The sequence below is a fragment of the Lissotriton helveticus genome, chromosome 5_1 (genome assembly GCF_964261635.1).
Source record: "Lissotriton helveticus chromosome 5_1, aLisHel1.1, whole genome shotgun sequence".
In the NCBI taxonomy this organism is placed as follows: domain Eukaryota; kingdom Metazoa; phylum Chordata; class Amphibia; order Caudata; family Salamandridae; genus Lissotriton; species Lissotriton helveticus.
Genome location: NC_136065.1, coordinates 235,631,246 through 235,651,357, shown reverse-complemented (window position 1 = coordinate 235,651,357; position 20,112 = coordinate 235,631,246). Strand labels below are relative to the sequence as shown.

Genomic DNA, 20,112 nt, shown 5'->3' with positions numbered 1-20,112 from the left:
GGTAGAGCTATTGGCATTGCTCGTGATTTTTTTTTTTTTTTTAAATCATCAATGGATTTAGTGTTGTGTGCGTGGTGGAAGTCTGCACTGACGCATAGTGTAGTTTGTGCTTGCTGAAAGCGTACATTGATGGCTGGTGGTGTTTGTACTTGGTGAAAGTGTGCACTGACGGCTGGTGGTGTGTGGTTTTGTGTGTGGTTGTGTGTGTATTGGGGAGTCTGTGGGGGTGAGTGTGTGGGGGTGAGTGTGTGGGGGTGAGTGTGTGGGGTGAGTGTGTGGGGTGAGTGTGTGGGGGGAGTGTGTGGGGGGAGTGTGTGGTGGGGAGTGTGTGGTGGGGAGTGTGTGGTGGGGAGTGTGTGGTGGGGAGTGTGTGGTGGGGAGTGTGTGGTGGGGAGTGTGTGGTGGGGAGTGTGTGGTGGGGAGTGTGTGGTGGGGAGTGTGTGGTGGTGAGAGGCTGGTGGTGAGAGGCTGGTGTGTGTGTAGTGTGTATGAGTGTGGCATGTGTGTGTGGTGTATGTGTGTGTGGTGTGTGGTTTTATGTGTGTAGTCCTATGTATGTGTGTGGTGAACTTAGTTTTAGTGTTTGTCTTCTGCACACTCACACAGTGTCCCTACACTCTCTCTGCCCTCACACTTATTCTGCACTCACTCTACACGCACTCTGCCCTCACACTTATTCTACACTCACTCTGCATCTGCATGCACTCTTCCCTCACACTTATTCTGCACTCACTCTGCACCCACTCTGCACTCACATTCAGTCTGCACTCACTCTGCACCTGCACTCACTCTGCACTCACATTCAGTCTGCACTCTGCACCTGCACTCACTCTGCACTCACATTCAGTCTGCACTCACTCTGCACCTGCACTCACTCTGCATCTGCACTCACTCTGCATTCACTCTGCATCTGCACTCACTCTGCATTCACTCTGCATCTGCACTCACTCTGCATTCACTCTGCATCTGCCCTCACTCTGCATTCACTCTGCATCTGCACTCACTCTGCACTCACTCTTTCTGCACTCACACTCACTCTGCACTCACACTCACTCTGCACTCACTCACTCTGCACTCACTCTCTCTGCACTCACTCTCTGCACTCACTCTCTCTGCACTCACTCTCTCTGCACTCACTCTCTCTGCACTCACTCTCTCTGCACTCACTCTCTCTGCACCTGCTCTCACTTTGCACTCACTCACTGTGCACCTGCACTCACTCTGCACTCACTCTGCATCTGCATTCACTTTGCCCCTCCACTCACTGTGCACTCACTCTGCACCTGCACTCATTCTGTACTCTGCACTCACTCTTTCTGCACTCACCCTCTCTGCACTCTGCACCTGCTCTCACTTTGTACTCACTCACTGTGCACCTGCACTCACTCTGCATCTGCATTCACTTTGCCCCTCCACTCACTGTGCACTCACTCTGCACCTGCACTCACTCTGCACTCACTCTGTACTCTGCACTCACTCTGTACTCTGCACCTGCTCTCACTTTTCACTCACTCACTGTGCACCTGCACTCACTCTGCACTCACTGCAGGTACCAGAATGTCAGCGAGAGCCAGTCAGAGATGATAAAAGCCTGCCTTTCCCTGGAAACATAGCAGGCGTGCTTCAGAAACGCACACTCTGGGGTTTTACAGTTCAGTGGGACTCCCTTGACAGAAAACAGGGCTCCGTGGTATGTTTATTTACTGCAACACGTTGAAGAAAACTCAACATAACAATCCGCGCGTAGGCAAACAGATAAACAGATGTAATGAGACGTATAAACTATACCAAGTGAGCTAAATAGATGGAGTTATTGTGCATGAGCAACCCACCATCAGGACACGGAACTGAAAAGACCTGCACTGTTTATGCAATGAAGAGGATTTAAAAGGTATGGCAGGCTGATAAGACTTCTCGTTGACTAACACCATTCGTTCAGGATTACAGACATTTGTTTAGTAAAGCGGGTTAGGTGGCTCTGAACCACTGAATGTTTATGTAACTAACATTATACTATTATCATAAGGAAGGTCTAAAACGACACCATGTAAAGTACAATAAAGCTATGGGAAGAATGCCCGAACGACTCTCAGCTGCTGTTTACTGGGCCGCATTCCAGTACGTCGTTTTTCAACTCATCTGTGCCAATTCAGACAAGGAACCAATTGAACATCTTAATAATATTTTTCTTTTCCAGAATTATAACACCAATGGGTCCCGTGAGAAGGCGGATATTAATTTGAGTTTATTAGAGTTTTATGTACTTTTTGAGAGCTGGATAATAAAGTCTGCAAGGTGTGGAGTCCGCCCATGCAACAATAATACACTTGTAAAGACTGCAGAGCCTTTCTATGCGCTGCTCTGCTCCAACCTTGCCTCGGGGGTCCTTTACTTTTTGACCTGCTCCCTGCCTCTAGTTATATAGCGCCTAGAGAGACCAGGCATTTGAGGGTTCGTTCTCCAAAACAGGACGATCGCGTCACATAAGCAGCTGAGAGAGTCTACTCACCGGTGTGTCGTGGGGCAGGCCTCTGGCCTGAGCGCTCACTCGTTCGGGCGGACAGACTCGCAGGGCCACGGGCCACTGGTTCCCCCCAGACAACCCGTCACTCAGTTCAGAGTCGGTATCTCTGCAATCCGGAGCAGGAGGCTGCCCACCCTGCGGAGGCGGGGCGTGCAGCAGCTAAGCGCTAGGCATAAAGCCTGTCTAGCCACATAACGCCACAGCCAATGAAAACTGACTGACAATGAGAAGAGTCTTATCCACTCCCGAAACACGACGCAGTTTCCAGCGGCCCACAACCTGTCAACAAAGGAAAATCTGATATCTAGCCAATTCTAGGCCACAGCGCACTCTCGGGAACTTCCACGACCAATAGTAAACTGGTAGGAGACCTTATAGCCAATCACAGGTCGTGATTCAAACTCCGCCGCCCTCCAGTTAATTAACCAATCGCGTATAATCGTACAAGCCTGGCCCAAACACTACGCCTTTACTCACCATAAATAGATCATATGTTCGTTCACCTGATTGGCTGTAAGAGCCGGTAACTTAGACATAACGTGTTGTAATTTTGGTAACTAAGGGACGAGTACGTTGTTGTGTCCTAGATAGTCGCAATCTGAGATCCTAGAAAGCGATGACCAGGGATTGCAATGTGGCTTTGGAGAGGGATAAAGAAGCCGGCGGGGGATGTTGGCCGACGGCCATAACTTCAAAGGCATTCAATGCCACATTACCCAGCGGGAAAACAAAATTCCATTTGAAATGCCACTGATTCGCTATGCCTGTGTGCACGTGAGGGGGACGCGCGCCCGACAAACGCACTGCTCTATGGTGAACGCGCGCACACCATCTGGAATGCATTACACGGCCACCCTGACAGCTCCTAATTAAAATTAATGGACTGCTGAGCACGTAACCGCACAGAAAATGCCCAAAATGGCGCCCGACAATTACATCTACCCAATCGCATCAAGACTACTAAAAATACATCACCGCGAGGACCAATCACCATTCAGATAATAAAAAAAAACTCGCGCACTAAGGAATGTGTCTTTCCCGAGCCCTAAAGAAACTTTTTTTTCTTCTTTCACAATAGGAGCTCGGAGCTCCGCCCCACTTCGTGGTGACGTAGGCCGAGCCCTAAAAAAGAATGGAGCTCTTATTTAGGATGTTGACAAATTTGTTAAAAATTAATTAACCAATCACCTTCGAGGGAATTCAGAGCAAGAGAAAGCATTTCAGAATTTGAAGTAAACTGTATGAAGCCTCCCCCTTACATAGTCTTGTCTTTAATGAGCCTTTTATTTTACAAACACTTGCATTTGCACTGTTCTTTCCCACAACCTTAAATTAAAATGAATGCCCTATATTATATTTGCAGCAACAAAAAGGTGATGGATGAAATGCTTGAATTAATCTCAGCTACCGACAATCGCTCAGGTCTGCACTCCAGTCCATTTTTCGCCCACCATGCCACTCTAGACAAAAGGCCACCTTCTGCTACTCAATCAAACAGTCTGTCCCATACTTTTCAGGCAAGGCGCCCTCCAGATGTGACCACGAGCAACCCCCAACCAGTTTCGACCTGCTTAAAACTCATCAGTGAGGTATAGCTTGAGTCCTATGGCACGGTAAGCACAGGACCCATGTCAGGGTTTACTTGTCGTACTTAAGGCATAGACTTCAACAACACAGTGATTGACGGAATGCTTGATTTTAATCTGAACCACTGGTAATCGATTGGGCCACATTCCAGTCCATATTCATAAGGGGAATGGGTTAACCGCTTTGTGTAAATCCTTTTTTTTCCTCCTCTTAACTGTCTTCTTTTTCCTCTTTTCTCCTCTTAACTTCCTCTTTTCCCCAAAACCACCTTAAGTTAATTTATTTTCTCCTCTTACCTGCCTTCTTTTTGCCAAAACTGCTTTTTGTTAATCCTCTTTTCTCCTCTTAGCTGCCTTCTTTTTCCTAAACCGCTTTGTTACTCCATTATTTTCCTCTTAACTGCTTTTTTCCCCCAAAATCGCTTTGTGTTAATCCTCTTTTCTGCTCTTAACTGCCTCTTTTTCCCAAAACCCCCTTGTGTTGATCCTTTTTTCTCCTCTTAACTGCTTTCTGTTTTCAAAAACTGCTGTTTTAGTCCTCTTTTCTCCTCTTAATTGCCTTCTTTATCCCAAAACTGCTTTGTTAATCCCTTTTTTCTCCACCTAAAAGGCTCTTCCGTCAACCCTTTTTTCTATAATGTGTCCTTTTCTCCTTGCTGAACCTCCTCTTTCTTTCTTCCAATAATATTTCTCGCCTCCTCCTTTCTCCCACTTAACCTATTCTGTTTTCAGGCTCTTAATTCTTAAATTTTTTTGATTGTTCCTACTCTCAGGCAAAGGTCCTCCTCCTCCCTCGTGTCCACTGTCTTCCGTTTCCTACCACCTTCTGACCCCGCCCAGCGCCCCTCCCACTACCTGGTAACCTACTTAATGGAGGTCACAGTGCGTCTGCACCACAGGTGCACCGATGGCACACCAAAGGCAAGCCCATCTGCACCTGGAAAAGGGCCAGTGCCAGGACCCCTGGCCCGCCTACACTTACAGCTACTCCTGAGCCGAACTACAAAACCTCAACACAGGACCTCACAACCACAACTACTGCTGCTCCTTGTCACGATCCACAGCAGGACCCTTCTCTTGCCGCTAGTGCCCCTCCCACTGCTCCATCAAATCCCCTGCACACCCACACTCTCCCAACCCCTCCCTGACAAGACAGCTTCACTGCCTGCTGATCAACTACTGATCATTCCGCAAGCACGCAATTGAGATCTGGGACGCAAATCCTCCCTCACTCCAGAAATCGTCTGACTCACAGACACCTGGCTTAACCCAGCATCGCCACACAACATCACCACGCCGTATCAGAAAGATACAAGATAATCCACCAAGACCGCACCAACAAACAAGGAGTTGGAATAGTCATCATTCACAAAGAATCCCTCAACTGGACAGCCACCGCAGACAGTACCATCCCCATCATGGAGCGCTTAAACTTCCAAATCAACACCAACAGCCAAACCACAATCAAAGGCATTCTCGCCTACAGAACCCAAGGACACCGCTCGTGTTCTGCGAGGTGCGAATCCATCACCTTGCTGGCCATGAACTCAAAAGATTTCTTCTTCCTAGGGAACTTAAACTGCCACCTGGATGACCCTACTGACACCAACTCATCCAACCTTCCAGAGAGCTTGGACATCCTCGGCCTCTCACAACTGATTACCGACCCCACTCACATCACCGGGCACCTCTGAACCCCATATTCTCATCCAGCGACAGAATCAAATACAGCCACAACACCGAAATCACCTGGTAACTTCACTTGATCATCCATTTCTACATCTTGAACACCGCCAACACCACTGACAACCCCAGCTGGAGCAAGGTAACAGATGACTTCTGGACACATACCATCAACACCTCTCTGCCAGACACCTCCTCCAATCTCAAGGAAGCGATCAAAAACTTCAACACCCCGATGACCAAATGCGCTGACAAAGTCGCACCACTCAAGCTCCCCAAACTGGACACACCCTCCAATCACACCAGCTGGCTCACCCCAAACTCAAATCTAAAAAAACACATCTGCAAACTGCTGGAAACGATCTGCCGCACCAACAGAGAACTCTCCAACAGAGAAAAAGTCAAACTAGTTCTCAACAATTGTCACAAACAACTGAAAACCCCAAGAAGAATGCCCTTACCACCCACCTCAAAGCCAGCGCCAACCACAGCAAAGAACTCTTCCGCATCATTGAAGACTACTCCAACCCCACAGCCACCAAGCATTACATCACCCTCTCCCAGGACCTCTGCAACTCTCTCGCAGAATTCTTCTACAGTAGAATCCCTGCCATCTATGAACATTGCGATCCTGAACTACCCTTGGCTGACATCGACCGTCTCCCCACCATCATCGACCTAGACACAATCACTGCGTGAGACCCTCGCTCCACACAGACTACTGCCACCATCACGAACACCGTCCACTTGGAAGCACCCAGAGATCCCTGCCCCCACCATATGTTCATCGTAGGGAACAACTCCATCAGCAAAGAACTCACCACCATCCTCCAGACTTCCATCACCTTGTTGTATATGAATTTAGGAACCTAGTGTAATTTTCCGGATTCATGCCCATATATAGGTATAAATCACCATATCCTTATATAGGCATAGAAATCATAACCATTTTTAGGTCTCGCCTGTCGATGCGCATGCGCATCGAGCAAGCGAGACTATAGGGGCTCATCTACTCTTTATCTAACTTGCAAGGAATCGTGGCGATTCCTTGCAGTGCCCGTGACTTTTAAGCTCAATGCGCATGTGCATTGAGCTTAAAAGCGCGTGCACAGCCGCCCGCATTCCTCCGACACCTTTGAAGTGAAGCTTAGCTTCACTTCAAAGGCCCGGCTTCTTCACACCCACATGCCGCTCTGCCCCGCTCCGCCCCCTCCCCTGAGTCATCCTGCCTGCCCCTTCCCGCCGTGTCGCATTTCTCCTCCCCCCTCCCCTCTCTTCCCTCCGTTGTACTTCTGAGCGTCGACTCTGAACTGAAACGCATTCCCCTGGCAATCCAAATTGCTGAGGCAAATTATTGCATTTCTATCTTGGTGGAATGTTCATCCTGTAATGGTGAAATGGCGGGACAATGCCGCCTGTTGATTATAATGGCTCACACTCGCATGTGTTTGACTCGGGGCTCCGCTGGTGCTGAACGGCGCCTCCGCTGGGGTCATTTATCTTGTTTAAACGAAACACGCAACGAATAAATAACGCAGACTAACCCTTCAGCTGCCATTAAGTTGTTGCTCTCTGGCGTTTCTCGGCACACCCACATGCCGCTCTGCCCCGCTCCGCCCCCTCCCCTGAGTCATCCTGCCTGCCCCTTCCCGCCGTGTCGCATTTCTCCTCCCCCCTCCCCTCTCTTCCCTCCGTTGTACTTCTGAGCGTCGACTCTGAACTGAAACGCATTCCCCTGGCAATCCAAATTGCTGAGGCAAATTATTGCATTTCTATCTTGGTGGAATGTTCATCCTGTAATGGTGAAATGGCGGGACAATGCCGCCTGTTGATTATAATGGCTCACACTCGCATGTGTTTGACTCGGGGCTCCGCTGGTGCTGAACGGCGCCTCCGCTGGGGTCATTTATCCTGTTTAAACGAAACACGCAACAAATAAATAACGCAGACTAACCCTTCAGCTGCCATTAAGTTGTTGCTCTCTGGCGTTTCTCGGCAGTGCGAACTATTTGTCGCGAGGCTTAAAGTTAACAGCTTCTGTCAAAACAGCGACGTGAGTTATGGCTTCCTCCCGTAGCTTTCTCTCGCACTATACATTTACATTCATGCCACATTAGTTGGTGGTGATGGAGGGGACGGCAGTGAATACCAAATGAAGCAAGGGTGACTTTAAAATGACGGCCTTTAAAACAAGCTTTGGCAAAGCCAATAGGTTTCACCTCTCCGAGTGCTATAGGCATTGTCAATGTAATTGTTCATTCTCGCATGTGTTTGACTCGGGGCTCCGCTGGTGCTGAACGGCGCCTCCGCTGGGGTCATTTATCCTGTTTAAACGAAACACGCAACAAATAAATAACGCAGACTAACCCTTCAGCTGCCATTAAGTTGTTGCTCTCTGGCGTTTCTCGGCAGTGCGAACATACAAGTTCTGTTCCAATTTCTTACATGCCCCTTGAGATTCATCAGGATTATGTGGGCAACGTTTTAGATAGAGAGAAGTATTTATGGTTTGTGCTGCTCCCTAGCTGCACACTCTCGCCGGGTGCTGTGTCTTTGTACATAACTGCAGTTATAAGGCCTAAACTGTGGCCTCTAGGCACGTTGCGCCACTAGAATCCTTAAAACGGTCAAACGGCTTTCTAGTGAGCTTTATGAAGTTATGCAAGGAAAGGCACCCCTCTTCCTTTCTATTAATTAGGCATGCACTTCAGCCGCAGTAAATGAGCACGGAAAGCAATGCGCCGCTCTGCCTACAGGGGGCTTCTGCATGGTGCTGTAGGTCATGCAGACATTCAGAGCCACCATTTTCGCCTGCATCGTGGCACAAGTCAGGTTGCAGGTTGCACTAGCGTCTCTCTCTCATTGTGCAGGAGCACACTCACAGAGCACACGAGTCACGTGGGAAGAGAGCAGCTGCAGTGGACGAAGCCACCGCTCCCATCCCTTCACTCCTTGTCTGCAGGAGTTGCCATCCCACCCTCACCCACCCTCACCCTCACTCTCACTCACCCTCACTCTCACTCACCCTCTCTCACCCTCAACCCCTCACCCTCACACAGTGCAATAGGTCTCGGAGCATTTGAGTTAGAGCTTTTAGAATTGTTTATGGCTTTTTTTATTTGTAATTCTTTAGCATTGGCTACAGGAAACAAAAATGCTAAAGATTTACAAAAAAAACCCATAAACAATTCTAAAAGCACTAACTCTAATGCTGCGAGACCTATTGCATTTCCAATGCTTGTTAGACTTAGCCTATGCAGTCCAAATACCGCATGGCTACTTCCACTAGTTCTGAAAATCCACAACGATTTCTTGGAAAAACCCGCCTTCGGCAGTCAGGGACTTCCCCTTGCTTGAATATTGATTTATCCAAGAACTCATGGAGTTTTCAAAGAACTGAGTCTTTGATGACGTTATTATGTCCAACCTTACCTGAAACTAGGCACCTTCAAGGTATAAATATGACCACACTTGCCCAGGCAAACACACAGTGGTTTGGAGCAGTTCGACTATCTACCTACACGACAGAGCTCGCCGAAGGAAGCCAACCCTCCAGCAGACGCACTGAGAGAGACGCGGTCTTTTCTCTTGCCGAGAAATCCAGCTCCAGTGTTTCCGAGCTACCCTTGCGGGTTGTTGGGAAATCGAGTCCTGAGAGAGAGAGAGAGATACCAGACCTCCTTCATTCTAAACCAAGGTACAGAGCTGATTAGACCCTTAGAACATTCTTGGATAGATTCTTCGCAAAGAATACTGAAACTAAGCTACACCTCACTTACTTCTTCCCTTGTACTAGACCTAGGTTAGGTACACCAGGGTAGGCGTATTTTAGAAGCACCAGTTGAGTACTTTTAGTCTTTATTTATTAATGTATGTATTCTATGTATTTAATGGGTCAGAAACCATATCATGCTTTTACAGTATTATTTTATAATACTCTTCGTACTGTACACCTTGTACTTTGCAACAAGTATTATGATTGTAGCAGTTCATTTCCTCTGCATGAGAAAGAAGACTGTTCAATAAATCCTTTTATTGAAAACGCCCGTCTCTCTATTTCTCTGCACCTCTGGTGAAACGAAGCATGCACGATTGACTGAGTAAAATGACTATCTATTGTTTCCGCGACTCTAGAGATTCAATTCTTATTCTTGGGAAACAAAGTTATCATGTTTATGCGGTTGTCAGAGACTAATCCCTTCTTGTTTACTCGAGAAAGTTTCTAGTGACCTCTGAGCTAGCTGGCACTCACAATTAAGTCTAGTATATTCAATAAAGACCTAGTAGACATCAGTCCTACGTCAAATCTAAAGGATATATTATTCTAATGAGCAGAGCCTATTGGGAATATAGGAACTACACTACAACCTCTGCCATCTTCCCAGCGGGTTGAAAGCATGCTGCGGTCAAACTGCTCCTAAAAAAAAAGCCTCTGCAGACCCGGCAGAACTCATAAACTACCAACCAATCTCCCTGCTCTCCTTTCTAGCAAAAGTCCTGGAGAAAGCAATTAACAGCCAGCTCACCAATCACCTGGAAACCAGCAAACTCCTGGGCCCCTCCACATCAGTATTCTGCTCAAATCACAGCACGGAAACCGCTCTGATCGCAGCCACCAATGACATCAGGGCTGTCCTAGACAAGGGACAGACTGCAGCCCTGATCCTCCTCAACCTTCAACACCTTCCCCCAATACACCCTTCTGCAGGGTTTCCACCAGATGGTAATCCAAGGAAAATCCCATAAATGGATCTCGTTCTTTCTCACCTGTAGAAACTAGAGCATCTACCTCCTTTATCGTCTGGCCCATAGGACATCATCTGCAGCATCCAACAAGGGTCATCTCAGCCCCACCCTTTTAAACGCAAATATGCCCCCGCTGGCCACCCTTATCGGAGCCCATGAGATGAACATTAATATATCTTACTCTGATGACACTCAGCTCGTCCTATCCCTGTCCTCAGACCTCACCACTACCAAAAAAAACGTTCATAGGTGTAGGACCAGCATCACCAGCTGGATGCAGAACATATGTCTCAAACTCAGCATCAACAAACTGAGGTACTCATCTTCGAAAACAATACCTCCCCTTTAACGACTCCTGGTGGCCAACCCAACTTGGTCCCACACCCACAGGCCGCGCAAGGAACCTAGGCACCATACTCAACAGCAGGCTTGCCATAAGGAAGCCGATAAACGCCATCTTGTTATCTTGTCATCCTGTTTCCTCATCCTACACATGTTGAAGAAAATATTCAAATGACTCCCACACCTAAACCAGACACCCAGTCACCCATGCACTCATTTCCAGCTGCCTTGGCTATGGCAAAGCCCTCTATGTGGGCATTACACACGACTTCTAAACAGACTCCAGACCATTAAAAATGCAGAAGCAAGGCTCATCTTCACCCTCCCATGGCGAGCCGACATCACCCCCCCACCTCAAAGCACTAAACTGGCTCCCCATCAACAAACTGTGCCAGTCCAAACTTCTCACCCACACCTACAAGGCCCTCCACAACCACAGAGTCAACTTCCACCAGCCTGTCATACAGCAGGAGCGGTGGCCGCGCTTTCTCTCACCTATCTGCAAAGTCCTGGAACAACCTCCCACTCCAGGTTCAAACATCTTCGACCCTGCAGGAGTTTCAGGAAGGGCCTGAACACCTGGTTGTTTGACAGGTAGCCCTCAGCAGCAGCAGCTCCCTCCCTCCCCCGCACCTGGATACCCTCGTGGGTGATAAACAGCGCACTCTAAACCTGATTGATTGATATTCCAAGACGTGGGTCCCTTGCACACGACTGATAAGCCTTAAAAAGGTTAAAACCAGTCCTGGATTGCCTGTGGCTTGGCAGTTCAGGCTGAATTATTTCTGTTGAATCAGGATCATGACTGATTTGCACATGGCTGGGTCCAAACTGAAGTGACATGATGTACAAAATAATGATGGACAGGTTTGCGGCCCGAGCAATTACCTGTAGCTGAGATTACTTCAAGCATTTTGTTGATTACTTTAAAAAATATATATATTTGCTTGTTTGCATTTCAAATAACGTAATAACAGCGCACATACAACAATTGTTACCTGTACATATGTTCATATTACAGTAACATCAGATACCATTTCACTGTCAGATTGTATCCTTGGACATCATCCGCATACTTTCGAGTCATTTCAGGGTTTGATCAAAGCAGTATATCATTATCTCTGGCCCTTTCAGCTCTCAGTCCACTCATGCCTTCTCAGTGTTGAGTTCATACATGCGAGGGTGGTTCACGCTTTATAAAACGTTATAAAATAAAATAAAAATGTTTTAAAAAGGATGTGTGGATGTAAATATTTGATTGTTACAATTATAACACTAGTGCTTCCCTTGACCATCCTTGTTACATGTCGTTTTATTTATAACGATGTAGTTACCATATTCAATGGGTTCCATATGTCTTTTGGTCTGGAAGAAAGTGGGGGCAATTCCGCATAAGTGACTGATTGTTCCTGACAAAATATTAGGTCTTGGATCCATTATTTGAAATTAGGCGCTCTTCCCAGTCCCCATCTACGGGCGACTCTGCGTTTAGCTATTAACAACCCCAGTGCCGTGTATTTGTTATATGCAGCCTTTATGGCTGTGACCAGTGATACCTGTAGGGGAGATCCGATCATTTGTGCCAGTGCATTAAATACCTGATGCCAGTACCGATTGACGTCAGGGCATTCCCATGCCAAATGTAGGAAATTAGCTGCCTCTCTCCCGCACTGTTTGCATGTGTCACTATCTCTTAGTTGAAATGTGTACATTTTAACCGGAGTATAGTCGATGTAGTGCCGAAACTTGTCGATTACTTTTTTGTATACTTCTGTATTATATTTAAGCAGTATACTACTACCCTGAGAGAAAACCTATTCCATGGTTAAAAAAGGTGAACGACTGGCTATTATAATCCCTTTATTAATTACTAGGTATATCCTTTACCATGGTTACGAATCAAGCTCCCAAGATCTGGATGGCACAAAATAAGTCTTAATAACCCTTGTGTTTTTAAGTTGTTTCTAACTATACAATCCTTTCGATATAGACAACACCGTCAGATGCCCAGCATGCAAATGCAGATTTTTTCTTTAGAATGATGGGCCCAATTTTGTTTTTTTTTTACCCCAAAACGGATTACCTTGGGGAGAGGAGGGGTGTAGGAGCCAGGGCACATAGCATCCTTATGTCTTGTATAAATATGTGATAGAACCGTGATCGGGTCACACTACCAAGATTCCACAAGGTAAATAACTCTCACTGGCGTGGCCCTGTCACTCGACCTTGATGCTGCTTATCCCAAATATAACAAGACCGAGCGTGCTTACATTATCAGAAACCTGTTTTTCAAATTATGTTTGCATGAATAACCTGATCTGTCACCTGGAAAATCTTTACCTTGACTCAGTGAAGGATGTAGCAACGCACACAAATCTGGTATTACATTTGAGAAAGCGTACCTTTCTGTGTCTAAAAGGTCGGAATCCCGGAATAAGGAGCATAGCCCAACCAGTACTCTCACACTATAGCCGTTTTCCCTGCTTAGAGGAAAGGACCCAAAAGAAACCCTTTGTAATCCCCCTCCAACCATATATGGAAACACGGTTTATCTAGCAGCAGGTAAAGATTTGGAGCCAAAGCTATTTTGAGGTAGAAAACCCGGTGATTCACTTTTTGCCATGTACTAAACCCAATTTGTGAGCCAGAACAACATCTCTGACTTGCAAAATCGGTTTCGGGGCCCATTCTAAATCGTAGTTAAGAATGACTGTGAAAGGGGCGGGCACCCTTTACAAACTGGGATTTGGAATGATATGTAGCAAGCCATTAAAAAGTTACCAACTTCTCAAATGGAAGTTTTATCAGATTTAGAAAGTGAAAGTTGTACCTTTTGGACTGATTCTCCTTTGGGAATCATGACAGGTGACCTTGGGGATGGGCGGGGGTGCAGGTATTCGTCCAAGTAACCTCTACCTGCTTCCCCTAATGTGTACCCAATCTTTTTTTTTTTAACCTTTATTAATCTCTGTTTTTTAAAGGCACCTGTTCCTTTAAGGAACTTGGGCTGCTATAAAAGAACAATCTTGTTTGAGAAAGTTATTGCTCTTCACTGGCCTTGTATTTGTAGCCAATCATAGGTGGTTGGAAATAGTGACCTGCCTAATTGATATAGATGTGTGGGTTGTCATTGTGCGATGTAACCTTTTAGTACGTAGTTCGCTTTGCAAAATCAAAAACTGGTCACAAAAATCTGTGCCCAAATTGTAAACTACTTTTTGCGACTAGTCTTTTCATACACCGGGCCCTTCAGGTATCAATAGTTTGAACACTGACCAATAATTAAACTTTGGTCGGTATAGAAAGGGGTCACAGCCTCACTTCGAGGTCTGAGTTTTTTCCCCGCCCCACAGTAAGTTAAGAAAACACCACATGCACAAGAGCTCCCTTAAGACGATAAGAAATTAAGGGAATTGTATGGACTCTTGGAAGTATACATAATATACTGAGCCCAGCCATGCGGTATGAGAAATTCATCCTGTTAGGGGGATCTTAACCTTCATTTCGATGATGACTCCAATGCCCTGGCCCAAGAGGTTCATCAAGATTTGCTAACTCTGAAATTAGTATTAAAATCTGAGCTACCCACTCACCGCTTAGGCCATCTGCTGGACCCTATTTTCTGCAACTGGGAAGCCCTTAAAATTGATCCTCCTGTGCCGATGGTTTGGACGGACCATTTTTTGGTGCCATTCCAAATTAAGTATACCAAGGGAAACATCTCTGGGAAAGCAGGAGGTACCAATAAAAGGCAGAGAAAATGGGCGAAGTTCTCCCCAGAGAACTTCTGCACCAGTCTGGTGCAGGGTGGGCCCCCAGAAGGATTAGGTCGAACAATTGATGGGGCTTGTAAAGCCCTGGACCAGCGTATTCAGCTTGCCTTAGATACAACGGCTCCCTGGTCCAGCACGGGTCCCATGCGGCGAACTAAGTCTGCAGTGTGGTTTAATGCTGAATTAAGGGAGGCTAAGACGGCATGCAAGCGTCTTGAAAGAATCTGGAGAAAGGGCTACTTCCCAGTCCTGGAGAGGGCGTATAAAACCAGCCCCAGAAGGTATCGTGCCTTGATAAGGAAAATTTGCTCTGCCCACTACACTGAGCGGATTGACAAGGCAGATTGTTCCGCTAAGGAACTTTTTGTGGTTTACAAAGAGCTATCCTCACTGGCCTCTATTGGGGAACAGGAGGCGGGCTCTGCGCAATTCTGTAATCAAATAGCGGAATTCTTCTATAATAAAGTGAAGGATATTTATTCTACCTTCCCAAAGGAGGCTAGGGCTTGCTCCGGTAGTGAGGGTACACCAGTGGATGGACCTATAGGAAATGACTGCCTAAGGGCGTTCAGGGTTCCTGATGAGGATCTGCTGATTAAAGTAGCTAGAGGTGTGAAATCTGGCTCACCTAAAGATCCGGCTCCAGCTAAAATTCTGAGAGGAAATATTGAGGCTTTAGCACCTTATGTAAGCCATCTGCTAACACTGTCATTTGGATCTGGGAGGGTTCCGATAACCTGGAAACAGGCTGTGGTGCTTCCACTTAAGAAAAAGCCGCAGATTAGTATGACCCAACTGAGCAATTTGCGGCCAATATCACTCCTTCCTTACTTTGCCAAAATAGCTGGAAAATTGGTCAATCAACAACTTACAGCACATATTGAAGCTCATAGGCTCCTACAAGGCGGGTTTTCGTGCCTGCCACTCAACAGAATCTGCCTTGCTGTTCTCTAAAGAGGCCTTGCGGAGACATGTGGATGAGGGTCGGACTGCGGCACTGATTCTCCTCGACCTCAGTGCCGCGTTCGACACTGTGGCGCATCACACCTTGCTACAGTGCCTGAGGAAGGGCGGAGTGGTAGGGAGCGCATGGGACTGGCTGGACTCTTTTCTCCACGAGCGCAGCTTTCGTGTTGAGCAAGGGCCCCACAGGTCGGAGGCTTTTGACTTGAATCAATGGGTTCCTCAGGGTTCTAGTCTGAGTCCCACCCTTTTTAATCTTTATATGGCGCCTGTGGCATTAATAACTGAGCGATATGGAGTGGAAGTGGTGATGTATGCAGATGATACGCAGCGGGTTGTGGCTTTGACACAACCGACTGAGCATGCTGCCAGCAGGTTTGCATCCTGTCTCCAAGACTTGGATGGATGGATGTCTGATAACTGTCTCAGATTGAACGGGGACAAAACGGAGGTGTTGATTGTGGGCAAATCTCCGTCTGTCTGGACGTCAGAATGGTGGCCTCAATCTTTTGGCCCTCTACCTGTACCCCATCATCAAGTTAAAAATCTCGGAATTTGGATCGATTCTAAAATCTCCTTCAAGTATCACACCAGTTGTGTGGCCGCAACCTGCTTTGGCATTCTACGGAGTCTTAGAAAGATGCTTGATTTGTTCCCCGTGTCAGCTAGGAGGGCCCTGGTCCATGCCTTGGTTACTTCCAGGCTGGACTATGGGAATGTCCTCCACTTGGGAGCAAATGTGAAGTGTCTTCAGAGACTACAGCATATTCAGAATGCTGCCGCCCGACTGGTGTTGATGCTACCTAAGAGATCCGCCTCTAAAAAAGCTCTGGAGATTCTTCACTGGCTGCCTATTAGGGAGCGCATCCAGTTTAAAGCTCTCTGCGTTAGCCATAGGATCGCGCAGGGGAAAGGCCCTTGTTTTCTGCGCAACTTGCTCACATTGTACACTCCTACTCGGCTGCTGCGGTCGCAGGGTGCTGGTTTGATGCAGATTCCTAAAACCAAAAGGGCCAGAATGGGAGGTAGATCCTTCGGTTTCCTGGCGGCACGCAGATGGAATACCTTACCCCTCAGGATCCGTGTGGAGACTTCGGAGGTGGCCTTCCGGAAGGAATTAAAAACCTTTCTTTTCCCTAGGGGTTAGTTAGTGGATGGGGTCACGGAAGCTGTAAGTTGGGATGCTGAGGCCACTGACAGGCACGGGGACACACTGGCTAGTGTAACCAGGCGCTGTATAAACTCAGGATTATTATTATTATTATTATTTAAGAGTAATCTAAAACCGGTCTCCAATGAGAGGAACTAAAGTTGTCTGCCCTCAGAACTAGAATCCAGTCTGGTACATTGGATCCAGGGTTAATTTCCAAAGGATAACCTTTCCATTGTATGTATTAATAAATAAGCCTACACCTGATAATTTCATGTTGGCCTCCCTGTCACCAAGGTTCATCTCACAGGAAGATTCTGCATCTCTTTGCTTCTTAAAAAGGAGGCCCAGCTTGTGAATAAGCCGTGCTCTGCTTTGCAGGTCTCAGTTGGGCTGCTATCAGAAATGATTAATTATCATGGATCAAGTATTTGGGCAGTGGGTAAGGAGTCTCGCTTATTAATGTGTGACGAAATTCGCACACGAGAAACAGATGTTTGTTGCTTGATGAATGCTGTCCCACATACCCATAACCCCAATCACCGCTTCTGCCTTCTAGTTTGCTGCTACCCACAGTGTTACTCCAGAGCTGACCACAAATGTCATCGAAGAAGTCACAGGTTGCGAGCTGCCTGACCAATGCTGTCTGCGCTTTCCTCGCTATAATTTTAGTAGCTGCTGGATCACCTCTTCCTTTTAAAACATCGATTGTCTGGGTAAACTACCCGATATTGCAAACATTTAAATGGGCAACCGAGTGAAAAATGTCACAGTAGAACTCGAAACTCCAGTTGACATCATTAAGCAAGCATTTTATATTGGCTGTTCTCTACATTGGATGGGCCCTTCAAGTGAATTTGGGGCAGTCTTAGCCCAAAAAGCAGTAAACTGAGTTATACACGATCCATTTTGTTTATTGTGGCGTCCCGAGACATATCTTGAGTTTAGGATTGGTGCTAATGTTGTTTAATGGGACAAAATAAAGTTTTACTTGTCAGAATGAGTGATCCCATGTGGATGCAGGAGCCAGTAACCTGCCACTCAGTCTAGCATGTGCAGTAAGAGAAATGTATCTGTCGATGACAGAGATTTTAATGAGCACAGAAGCTCACCACAATTTCTTTCCACCATATTATATAAACACCTCTAGATCTTATTTGTGACCCATCAAGGAACTCTAGCCCCTCCCTCGTCTCTAAAGTAGTGCCTGACCGGGGAAACAGGTTCACCTCAGTTGTGCCGCTGTGAAATTGTCCTCTCTTCAATGCACATTCACTTGGTCCCTGAAGCCTCAGCATCTCGGCAGTGTGGCTACCAGAGGTCTGTGGACTTGCCTGTGTCCTATAGCTCCTCGCTGTCAGACAATCTGACTTTGTTGCTGAAGAGGCTGCAGCTGCCTGAGCACAGGCTGTATACTGATGCTTTACAACCACCAAGTAAGTACTGACTCTTTAAAGCTGACAAGTTAACCTTAAAGTTATCATAACCGTTCATGTAGCAGATGGCACATATTTGTGCCTGATCCTCGGTGTCTTTAAAAAGTCTAAGCTGCATTTTGGTCCATTGGTCCTTGCTCTTTCACAGAAATATTAATTCAAGTATAATGTTGTGCCCAGTTTCTCTCCATAAATTGCATTGAGGTCGATTATGACGATGATGAATATGAAATCAGCAGTGGACATCTTGCAGGAAACCTTCTTTTATCTCTTATGCAAGCTGGCGAAATTGCAAAACGTTCTGACACTTAAATTATGTTTAACTGAAACAGTCATGGTGGTTTGTTTTTTAAGTTCTTTATTAATGTTTTTTCTTTCAGAAAAGCATGACGCAGGAGAACTGGTCAGATCATGTCCAGGTGAGTTTGAGACATTTCCAAAATTCTGCCTCATGTTAAAGAAACACTATGTGGGATATGTAAACTAGGCAGCATCATCAGTCCACCCACTTTTATTATGCTAGTTTGTAAACGAAAACATACACCATAAACTGGCCTCTGAGGCTGGTGAGTGAAATAGTCTGTGGTATTGACAAACTCTTGAGAATCCTGTCTTAAGTGTCTTTCAGATGGCAGATTTAAGGCGCAAAACGATTTATGATATGTAGTGGACTGGTCGACTAACAGTTATGGCCTGACAAAAGTGGGTACTTCCTCGAGATGTGTAGGTGAATGGGGTTGCACCATTAGAACACATATTGATACATGCACAGTTTTGCAGTATCCTGTGGAAGTTCTTGGGACGCTGACTAGGGCAGAGACAACCTAGATGGTTGTGGCAGACCACCGAGTCTGTGGTGTCTTGGGTCCGTTGGTGTTAGTGGAGTGAAGTGCGAGGAGATTGCTGATCCATGGGAAAGTCACTGGGACTTCTAATACTTGGCTGAGTCAAGATGATCTGCCTTGTTCTTCCCTATGAAGCATCTCCTCTTCATCTGCATGCATTTTAATGAAGCAGAGGCTCAAGCTGGCATCTTGATGTAAAAAGAGTGTGTAGCCTTGAAAACCTAGAAGACCATGAAGGTTGAAAGAGAGGATGTGGTCTTGGCTGTAAAGTGTGAATAGCACCCAGTGATTTGGCTATGACTGTGGTATTGTTGTGCTCTTGGAAGGCCTACTTAGATGAGGTATTGAAATCCGAAAACTAAGAGGCAATGCCAATTCTTGCTCTTCAAGGAAGTTGAGCAGCATGTCGTATCATCAGTTCCTGATTCTTGGGTCAAAAGGACTAGTTAATGCTTAGATAAAATGTATTATTTAATATAAACTGTTTGTATTAAAGAAATGTTTAGTGGAAAGAATATTTGAAAGTTAAGTCTGGTAGATGTTAAAATATTGATAAGTAGTGAAAACATATTTAATATTATCAAAACATTATCAACTTTAAGTCTGAATCCTCTTTTTAGAAATGTCTTTTCATGCTTGAAATACTGTACTTGAAGGAATTACTACAATTCTAATTAATTGCACCTAAATACATCACCCTAAAGCTACACTTCTCACTGTAAAGGGTTTATTTAGATTAGTACTAGCTTACAACCGCTGAGACGTCATGCTTCAACTAATGTGCTGATTTAAAAGCTTTAGCTATAAACTGCAGCACCAGGTAAACTTTTTGTTATGTTTTGATTGTTATGTTACTATATTCTGTATCTGTTATTGTATTCTGTATCTATCTCTACTGCTTTCTGTCCTCGCTCCACTCCTCCACGTCAGCTTGAGTTCTGGAGGATGGAGTTGTGGACGGAGAGCTGAGAAGAGAGCGGAGGCATTTCTCTGCTGTACCAGTGTTTTCGATATTAAACACTTCAAATTAAGATTACCATGTCTGACGCATCTTTACGATTGGC

General features: G+C 46.1%; 1 protein-coding gene across 2 annotated transcripts in view; it reads left to right on the top strand.

Moving 5' to 3' along the window:
- The window catches only part of EXD3 (exonuclease 3'-5' domain containing 3), a 2,383,304-nt gene that overhangs the window by 1,013,653 nt on the left and 1,349,539 nt on the right, over positions 1-20,112 (top strand). For both annotated transcript variants that reach the window (XM_078642091.1, XM_078642090.1), the window contains exon 11: positions 18,584-18,622. In XM_078642091.1, the coding sequence (XP_078498217.1) occupies positions 18,584-18,622 (39 nt within the window). The remainder of the gene's footprint in view (positions 1-18,583; positions 18,623-20,112) is intronic.